The sequence below is a fragment of the Pygoscelis adeliae genome, unplaced genomic scaffold (genome assembly GCF_000699105.1).
Source record: "Pygoscelis adeliae isolate BGI_AS28 unplaced genomic scaffold, ASM69910v1 Scaffold374, whole genome shotgun sequence".
In the NCBI taxonomy this organism is placed as follows: domain Eukaryota; kingdom Metazoa; phylum Chordata; class Aves; order Sphenisciformes; family Spheniscidae; genus Pygoscelis; species Pygoscelis adeliae.
The window spans coordinates 1,990,779-2,000,997 of NW_008824653.1; the positions used below are offsets into that span (position 1 = coordinate 1,990,779).

General features: G+C 40.6%; 1 protein-coding gene across 4 annotated transcripts in view; it reads right to left on the reverse strand.

Moving 5' to 3' along the window:
* Window positions 1–3,598: 3,598 nt before the first annotated feature.
* BCL11B (B-cell CLL/lymphoma 11B (zinc finger protein)) overlaps window positions 3,599–10,219 on the reverse strand; it is a 92,609-nt gene continuing 85,988 nt past the window's right edge. For all 4 annotated transcript variants that reach the window (XM_009322547.1, XM_009322545.1, XM_009322548.1 and 1 more), the window contains one exon: window positions 3,599–5,610. In XM_009322547.1, the coding sequence (XP_009320822.1) occupies window positions 3,599–5,610 (2,012 nt within the window). The remainder of the gene's footprint in view (window positions 5,611–10,219) is intronic.

Genomic DNA, 10,219 nt, shown 5'->3' on the forward strand with positions numbered 1-10,219 from the left:
AGAGAGAAAGAACAGCAAAGAAGAGAGAAATCAAAAGGCACAGGATTTCATCCCAGTCCCTCAAACATTCAGAAATTTATGGAATGTACAATTAGGACTGAACAGCAGCAAAGCAGCTAATAACATGGACTGGCAAGACCTGTACACGGAGTAGGTCCTGTTCTGACAGGGAAGAGGAGGGCTGTGCCTGGACCAATTTTATTTCAATCCGGTTACAGCTGTACCAACAGCAGCCCATTTTACCATTTTATGTCAAAGTGGATGCAACAGCTCTCGCTCTTTGCTGTAAAACGACTTTCTTCCAGAGGGCAGTGGCAGGGGGTGTGTGGGGAGCAGTGAGATGGGGACGGCCGGGAGAGGGAAGATGTGTTGGACATCTTCTTGTTTGGAAGGGGGGGAAAAAAATCTCCTCTCTCTCTCTCGAATCTGCGGGGAAGCTGTGGGATGTCACCCCAGACACCTTTACGGGAGCTGAATTTCATTTCACACGAATAGGCAATAACCATCCAGCCTGGTTCAACCATACCTGGTAAAACCTTGATGCAAGGGGTCCAGGCAACTTTGAAGTTATTTAGAGCCCTGTGGGAACAGCACTTTTTTGTAGGCCATTTCTGACAAAAAAAATATATATACAACTAAAATTATTTGTGAACAACAACAACAAAAAAATTAAAAATAAAAAAGCACTTAATTATTTTGTTTTGTTTCTTTTACTCAAAGGTCGTCTAACAACCCCCTTTTTTTCTGTACAATAAGGACTTCACATACAAATTTTTTTTTATTTTTGCAATATTTTATCCTGCCAAATTAAAAAAATATATTATGGCAGCCTGTTTGTTTGTTTTTATTTTTATTTCCAAATTCACTAACAAAAAGGTACATTAAATCCCTTTAAAAGGACAAGCGTACAGTTAAAAAATTACAAGCTTCAGTAAAAATACAGCAAGTGCCTACATCATATGAATCAACCAATATCAATATCCATTCCAGAAGGGGAAGGGAAGGGGGGAAGGGGAGAAAAAAAGAGAAAAATAGGTACAGGTCAGAAACGTGATTTTTTTTCTGCAAAGCAATAACAATATTAAGCACTTTTTTCTACTTACTTTTTCTACATGGTGTAGCAATCACCTTTTAATCCCCAAATACAAGATTCTATACATTTTTTGAAATAAAAATTCAACACCCAAGGCAGAAAAAAATTTACTAAAACTCAAGACTTTACAGTTACAGTGACAAGAACAAATTTATAGACCCACCATTTAAATTTTACTGCAACATTTTCAAGGAAAAAAGAAAAGTTTTTTTTTTTTTTCTTTCTGGTTTTGTAAAATGCCCAGGCATTCTCCATTATTACAAATACTGGTCCACTTTTACAGTAATCAAGAAATTTTAATATATATAATATATACTAAAACCCCGTCACCAAAAGAAAACAATATACACATGGCCATTATGGCATTTTTTAATAACCTATTAAGCAAACTTTGAAAAAAAAAAGATTGCTCAAACACACATACACACAATTTCTTTTTTACCCTTGTATGTATTCAATACTGTAAACGTATTTTAAGACAGAGTGCACTAAATTTAACTTTTAAAAAAAATTAGCCGTTGTTCCTGAATTGTTTTTTCTCATTCAATGATAACAACTTGTAATTTGTGTCATTTGAGTTTTAATTCAGCAGTAAATCATTTCCATTCCATTTCCTAAGCAGCGTTGTCCTGAAAAAAAAAAAAAGGCTGAGAATAATTCAGCTAATGGATGTCCGAAGTTGTGCTGGGTATGCATCTTCATTTGATTGGGTCTTATGGCATTTTCATGTCCACTATCTTCAACCAGTAATTTTTTTTTAAGTAAATGTGGCTCTTTTTTTCTAAAGAATGTACTTTTCTTGTTTTACTTTTTTTTTTAAAAGTCTTTTCATTTCACAAAAACGTTTTGCATTTGTCTCAAGAGACTCAAATAGGAAGATCAGTTTTCAAGGCACTCACGTCAAATTGAATGGCAGTAGAAAAACTGTCCAATAAATTATTTTTATTTATTTTTCTTTATAGTGCCAGTATTGTGAATGCCATGCTTAGCAACACTGACACTTAATCTCAGCTGTTCCCTTACAGTTTAACCCACCTTTGGGCCAAGTAGAAGAATATGATGTAATTTCTTGTTGAGAAGCCATTTTTCTCTTAACCACAAACAAAAGCTTTAAAGTGCGGGTCAACATAATTAAAATCTCTAACCATAATCGTCCACTGTTTGCTAATATTAGTCGTAAAAGGCTTTAAAAAATTTGGAATTTGAAACTAGAGCAGGTGCATTTTTCTTTTCTTTACTTTTTTCTGTCATAATGCTTTTATCTGAATACAGTTCCATTCTGTTCCTAATTAAGTCAAGGGGAAAACTCTTACCGACTTCAATAGGAACAGCATCTTGCCAAGACAGGTAAATGAACTAGAATTTATTTTTCCCTTCCTTATAATAACATCATTGTACATCATATAAGATAGTTCCAATATTTCTATTCATAAACCAAATGGCTACGAGTTGAGGCTTTTCATTGAGAAATTCACACTTTCCCATTCTCTAGTAATTATTATGTTAACTACAGCAAATCTGGACTGAAGTAGATGTCCTGAGCTCAAATTTATGATTTTGTGGTTTAAAAAGAAAAAAGACAGCATTTGGCTCCTCCAAGGTTTGAAAGAATATTACAATACTCAAGATGTACTTTTACTGTCTCTGGGAAGAGTGGCGGGAGGGGAAGAGGGAGGGAAAGACACCCCAAAAAGTGATAAAATGGCACCATTATGTTGCCATAGCTTTTAGCAACAAGAAGAAACTATCCGATAGTAATGCACAATTAAGAAAGTTTTGAATGTAGCTGCCTTCTGCACCTATGTCTTTTTTGTTGCCATGATTTTAGTGATGAAATCCATCTAGAAAAGGCCTCTATCGTCAGTGACATTGTCAGTGCTACATATTCGATCCAATTCCAAAAGAAAGTGCTAATTTTAAAGATTGTTATCCGCTGTACAATTTTGTTTTCCCTAATCTTCGAGGTTATTTAAGAAGAGGAAAGGAAAAAAAAAGAAAGAAAAAAAAAGAAAGATTTCTGTTCAAATGCTGGCTTCTTCACAAGAAATTACACATGCTTAGCTTAAATTTCAACAAAGCAGCGGCCCAAAAATTATAATTTAAAAAGATATGTTTCTCCCCTACAATGCAAGTAATCTCAGGCTACGACTGGGTAAAATTAAAAAGGGATACCCAACAAAATTTTAAAAGAAATTTAAACAGAAAGAATAAAAAAAAGTACCTGCACATGCCAAAAAATTACAAAAACCCAATAAATACAGAAATTATTGCACAGTTAAAAGGCTCCACAATTTTTACTGCCTTAATCAACCCTCGGGTTTAATAGAACTTTGTAGACACAGGTTATATTTTAAGTGCCAAAGACTGGCACCTACCATAGTTATGCTAAGTTATGTTTACGGAGGCAAGTTAGGTCATCTTTTCTCAGTTGGCAATAGTTAAACTGTACAAATAAAATGTTACCTAGACCCCTGAAATTTAACCTAGCGGGGGCGGGGGGGGGCCTTAGCTTCTTTCTGCCTGCTCAATTTTGACGTCATTTGTCAGCAAATGTTCTCCATGCCACTTTTTCATGTGTTTCTCCAGGGTGCTGTAAACACTGAAGGGCATCTGGCAAATGTCGCAGCGGTAGACCTCCTTCCCTATCTGGCCATGCGTTTTCATATGGCGCGTCAGCTTACTGCTCTGGGCACATGCATAGTTGCAGAGCTCGCATTTGTAAGGCCGCTCTCCAGTGTGGCTCCGACGGTGCACCGTCAAATTGCTGCAGTTCTTAAAGACCTTGCCACAGTACTCACATGTATCGCTCCTGCGCCCTTCCTTCGAACTGGGTCGCCCGGGGCCGGGACCGCTGATGTGGGGGGTGCTGCCTCCGCTCGCTGTGCCGCTGCGCCCTGAGAGCCCCCCGTCCAGCATGTCCCCCGGCGGGGTGGAGAAACGCAGGCTCCCATTCTCCGACGAGTGCTCGGAAGAGGTCGCGAAGGGGGATTGTCGGGAGTCTGTGAATCCGAGGAACGGATCCTTCATGAAGTGCCGCGATGCTGCGTACCCTACCAGCCACTGGGAGTAAACGTTTTCGGAAGGTATTATCGTTGCTGGTGGCAAGTCCAAATCTTTCTCTACCTTTATTCTTTTAGAGGAATTGTTTAAACTGGGGCTCGTGATAGGCGTCGGCTTGCGGGGGAACAAGTTTGGGAAGGGTTCACCCGGGCCAAAGTTTCTTCCGTTGACCGTCCCTTCCTCAGTGCGGTCCAGCTCTCCTACTACTGAGTCTTCGTCGCCTGGATCTCTCTGACAGAGGTCTCGAGGACACAAGTCTCGCTGGTCAGAAGACCTTTTCATGAAGCTACTCCTCTTCTGTTTTTCAGCTAGCATGTCATTATATTGCTGGATGGCACCTAGACTTACATTCTCGATGACTTTTCCCAGGACGAGGGATTTCTCATCCGGCAACGACTTGGAGCCATTTTCTCGGTTACGACTCAGCTCCGAGTCCATACTGAAGCTCGACTCTGGCCGGCTTTCGTTTTCGAGCTCCTCTTCCTCCTCCTCCTCCTCTTCCTCTTCTTCATTGTCATGGCCCAGGGAAGGATCGCTCTCATTCCTGAAATCTGCCTCACTGGATTTCAGTCCCTCTCCAGTGAGCTCACTTGTGCCCGGCTCGGGGGAACTAGTGGTGGACAGTCCATCATCTGACCTGCCCGTCATGGAGCCAGCTTTATGCATATGCGTTTTCATGTGGCGTTTTAGCTTGCTGGCCTGGGAGCAAGCGTGGTCACAGAGCTGACACTTGTAGGGCTTTTCTCCTGTGTGACTGCGCCGGTGCACGATAAGGTTACTCTGGAACTTGAATGTTTTCCCACAAAACTCACAGGACTTGCTCTTGGCCTGAGGCTGGGGAGGCGTAGTGCTGCTGGGGGGCATGGGGGGCAGTGGTGGGGTGCTCAAAAAAGGTGATTTAGGACTCGGCTGGAAAGGATTCAACAGGCGATGCATAGGGTTGGTGCGACTGGGCGAGACTGGCGGAGGGGTGGAACTGTTTCCTGCCAGCTCTCGAAGCCTTCTGGAAAAATCCATCGCTGGGGACTCAATTGCCATGGGGTTTAAACGCATAACTCTGTCAAAGGCACTGGGATGCTGGGCAACTAACCCCATTTCTTCGGCACTAAGGCGATGTGGATCCAGATGATGACGAGGCGGTGGGCTGAACAGCGGAGGCGTGTTTGGGAGCCGACCCTCACCAAAGCCAGGGTGTTCACGCAAGATGGGTCCTGTCATCCGCAAAAGATTGAAAGGGTTGTTGTCTCCAAGGAAATTCATCAGCGGGGACTGTGCAACAGTCTCCGGTCCCAGAGGAGGAGGGATGGTGATGCGTGGAGTAAGGGAACTGTTTGAAGGGCTTGTTTCCAGGTAGATGCGGAATCCATGTGTGTTCTGGGCATGCTGAAGCAAGAACCAAGCGCTATTAAAAGGCTGCTTGCATGTTGTGCAAATATAGCTTGAAGGCTCATCTTTACCTATAAAAGAAAAACAGAAAGAACACTCAAAAAATAATACAGCAGAGAACATTTAAATACAGTTGGCATGCATTTTATTTTGCTAACACATTTCCTCCTTGGCATTTCTGAAAGAAGGACTTAATTGCAATGTATTGACTGATATAAGTTGTTGAACAGCACATTTACTCACCACACTTATTCACTTAACATGTATGACAAATATCACACATACGCATTGGTGCTATATAAGTTTTTATCCTCTAACTTGCAAACAAAGCCTTCCTTTATGATGCATAAGGTTCCAAATCCTTTCACGTGCTTATTCCACAAAAAGGAATTTGTTTCAAGGGATTTATGACTACAGCCGAAAACCGAGGAAAATGCAGTGTGGTAGGTTTTACAAGGCACCTGCAAGGAGCTTCAGTATCATTTTCACTCTTTTGTTTTATATTTTCATATACTTCATGCAGCAGACCCCTGAGACCTTGCTGAATCTAATTTATACATGCTTCAGTCATGCCAGCACTTCCATTTTTAAAATACTATGTACGTATTTAGCTGCACAAGTCCTATCCAAGTCAACAGGAGCTTGGAAAACGTACCTTTGCATAAACCACTTTGACATTCTTTTTGCCAAAACACCAAGAAGCCACTCAAATGAAACATCCGGAAATCAAAGCGGACAGCACAGTTGCAGTTAACAGTAACAAATGTCAGGCCATGCTTGAACTGGGTCCCAAGAATTTCTGAGCCTGAGCCTGCCCTCCAATGCAGAAACGCTCACCGGAGCCAAAAACATTGTTCTGTTTGCCTTTCTAGCCTCTTTGAACAACTGTATGAAGGTGGAAAGCATTCCTTTAACCTTGATTCAGCTTTACATAAAGGACAGGTGTGGACAAGTCTGCACTACAGTCATAATTTTGCTAGCTAGAAAATTCCAGTCCTGGGCACAATATAAACTATGTGCTATCTTCAAAAAGCACTTCCCCCCCACCCCTTCTTCCTTTTTTCAATGCCTCTGCAAGACTCTGATAAATTCACAATTATGTGTCAACTTGAAAATCATGATCCAGGATTTGTTTTGTTGTTGTTTTTTTTAAATGAGGGGGAGGCTTCCTGAAAAAACAACTACCCATTTTAGAAAATCTAAAATTAATTTCTTGCTTGTTTGTTTATTTATGAAAGCACATATTTTGGCTAGCGATGGCCCCGCTGCACCTAAAGGCACTAAACTTCCTGAAGGTTCAAAGTCTGAACCAAGCTTCCAGCCTGACCCATACCTGCGTAACGACCCAAACGAAGCCTGATCCCAGTCCCTCCGCAGGAGCTCAGATCCGAAGCTGAACTACACAACCCCTTTCTAGATGGGGGGACTACAATTTACAAAAGCCTGTTGCCTGAGCTTGAAAATGAAAGAGTTTATAAGGTGAACTGAACTGTGTTATCGAAACTACCTTTGTAAAGAGGAATGACTCATAGCAGTCAAAAAAAAAAAAAAAAGAAAAAAATTAAACTCGGGCAACACCAGGCAAAGCAGGATTGCTGCTGACTGAATTCCCCTCTTCTGGCTGTTGCAGGAACAGCTGCTGCTAACAAAACCTACAAAACCTTATACAAGGAGGCTAGAAGACTATCTGCCTACCTATCAGCCTGTCAGTCTATCTAATCTTATCACCCAATGAACATCCATAAAAGCGTAAAGGAAAAAGCGTCTATCAGATTGAGACTTATTTACAAAGGTAGGTTATATATGTGGTGCAGCTCCTCATGCTCCTATTGATTTAGTTCGGCTATTGCTGTGGATAGCAGCTTCAGACCCCAATTTCAGAGAAGTTGGCTCTCCACAGCCAAGAAAAAACGTACACAGCACAGCGGGCATTTCTGCCTTGCTGATACAGCCCCTGTGCGCCAGCCCTGCACACTGCGTCGTATGGGACAGACCCAGTTGCTTTGATTAATCTCTAACAACCGCTATTGGAAAAAACACAAGTTTGAGAACTGTACTTGGCTTGGAAAAAGTGTCCGTAACTGCTATTGACATTAATGAAAGCCACATACAAACACAGAAAGGAACTGATACATTATCCCTTAAAAATCTAGTCAGCACTGAGGCAGTTAGGGAGCTTTATGTCAGCTCTGCAGCCAAAGCAACAGTAAATGCTCCCATTATTACTTCAAATATTTAAATTTCTGTTTCTTACAGAAATATGATGAAAATGTCTAGACCTTTAACTTTTCTTGCACGGCAACATGTGTAGTATAAAAAGTGACAGAAATCACTGAAGCAGACTAAAGTATATAACATACTCTGTCAAAAGCTTTTTTTAACAATATGTTTTACCTCAGCTCACCCTAGAATAGATTTTAATAAAGCCCCTTCTGAAGTGTGATCTAATAGCAAATGAAGTGTAGCATCTTACAAGGTCATATATCTTCAAATTAAAGAGTGCTCTGCACCCTTCACCTTCATTTTATCCACTCTAATTAATCGATTTATTACCCACAGCTGTTCAATTCTTTCATTTTTAAAGTCACAGCATGCATTCTTTTTTGTTGTGGGGTTTTTTTCCTTTAAAAAAATAAAGTGTGTGAGTGTGTGTGTGCATGCATTCTCCTTGCTTTGCTCAAGAGATGACAGGAGGAAGAAAGCAGCTGTGTATTAGATGATGACGACGGCAACAACAGCAACACGTTTACTTCAGCAAAGGCACATACGTAAGGAGAAAAATTCCTGAGCAGGCTGAGGATCAAGGCCAATCTAAAACTGAAATGGCTGATTAAAAAAATTACCCTCAAAATGGCAGCTGGCTGGATGCTTGCTACTACATGTTACATGGAACGGAGATGTTTTGTTTTGTTCTCCAAAACTTCACCTCCGTGAAATTCAAGTGAGGAAAGTAAATCCCTCTCCTTTTTAGTTTTCTTTCAAACAGAGCAAATTAGTGCTATTAGTGATCTAAGATTTACAAGCTAGCAGTCATAAAACAGCCTTCTCTTCCTTTTTGTTTTGTTTAGCTTTTATGCTCCTTAACACTCCTCTTCAGGAGACCCTGACATGATGGCAAAATTGACTGCAGGCTACCTGGCTACCAATCTCTGACTGCTTCACAAATGTTCATGTGTGCATGCCTGTATATATATGTATTTTATCTTTCACAACCCTCAAAGACTGTCCCCAGACTCCCCATTTAAAAAAAATAAAAAAATAATAATAATAATAAAAAATGTTCATTTCTATATTATCACTTCATGGTTATCTTGCCTAGAAGTTGCCCTGAGCAGTGTAGATGCTCACTTTTAAGAACAGAACAATGTCAAAAAGTCTTTGAAGATCCACTCTGAACATTTTTATATTCAAAAACTTGCTAAATATTTTAAACATGCCCGGAAACAGCCATGTATTGCTCAAGAATGATCCTTATATTTAATAATGCAGTGCACCTACACTATAAAACTCTTTGTTATAAGGCTACTTTTGATATACGGCTATCTTAATCCCTTGCCACCTGCACTGAAGTCTGTCTAAATACCCACTTTATGACAACTAGCTATATAGGCTTTGCCATATGCAGTCTTTATCACTTTAGCATGTGCTTGACTTTGAGCATGTGAGTAATCAACATCAGTGAAACTTAAGGATAGGCTGAAGTGCTCTGTTGGATAGCGGTGAAATTATTCATGTGCTTAGAGTTAAGCACAAGCCAAGACTTCATTAATACTGTTCAATGAATTGGACATGGATTCAATGCTACAGTCTGTAACTAGGCATGATTTTCGGCGTTGATGGCTCAAGTATAATTTTTTATCTTTACATTAGTTGGTAGATACAGCGTACATACTGAGATGAGACACCCAGGCCACAAGGCCTGAGCAGTCAATAGTAGCTTCAAGGTTGCACTAAAGCCAGACAAATACTGCCACTGGAGTTCAGACATGAGACAGATTCGTAGGGCTGGGTCCTACACATGGGTGTATAGGTTCAGAAATATTGATTTGAAGGCTAGGAAGGACCGTGAAATTAAAGAATGAGAGGACTGGGATAAATCTTAAGGGTTGCCCTTGTCCAATTCCTGACCCAAGGGTTGTCCATATCTGTGCATCTATTCATATCTATGGCAGATGCTCCATTATTCCACTTCAAAGGCCACCTGGATGGAGAGTCTACAACCTTCCCAAAATCTACCTCATTCCTTCCCTCCTTTACCATCACGAAGGTTCCGGGTTCCCCAAATGCTTAATCTAAATCTTGCTTCCTGCAATTTAGGATCATAACATTTTGTCCTACCTACATGTACATGAAAAATATAGGAAACAATTTAGTCTGCATCTCACATACAGATCTCATCCAGCCCAGTGATTTGCAGTTGAACCACTTCGTGTCCTTTAGCACCCCCTTCTCCCAACTTGCTTCGGAAATGCCAAGTGAGAGAGAATTCACTATGTATCGGAGTAGTCCGTGGCAATGGTTGACTATCTTCAGTATTAAAAAAACTGTCTTCTTTCCAATTCAGATTCCTGACTTCAACTGCCAGCCATTAGATCTTGTTATGTTTTTATCTGGTAGAATAAAAATCTCTCTAGTATCTTCTCCCTAAGCATGTAATTACAAACTATGAACTTATTGAAC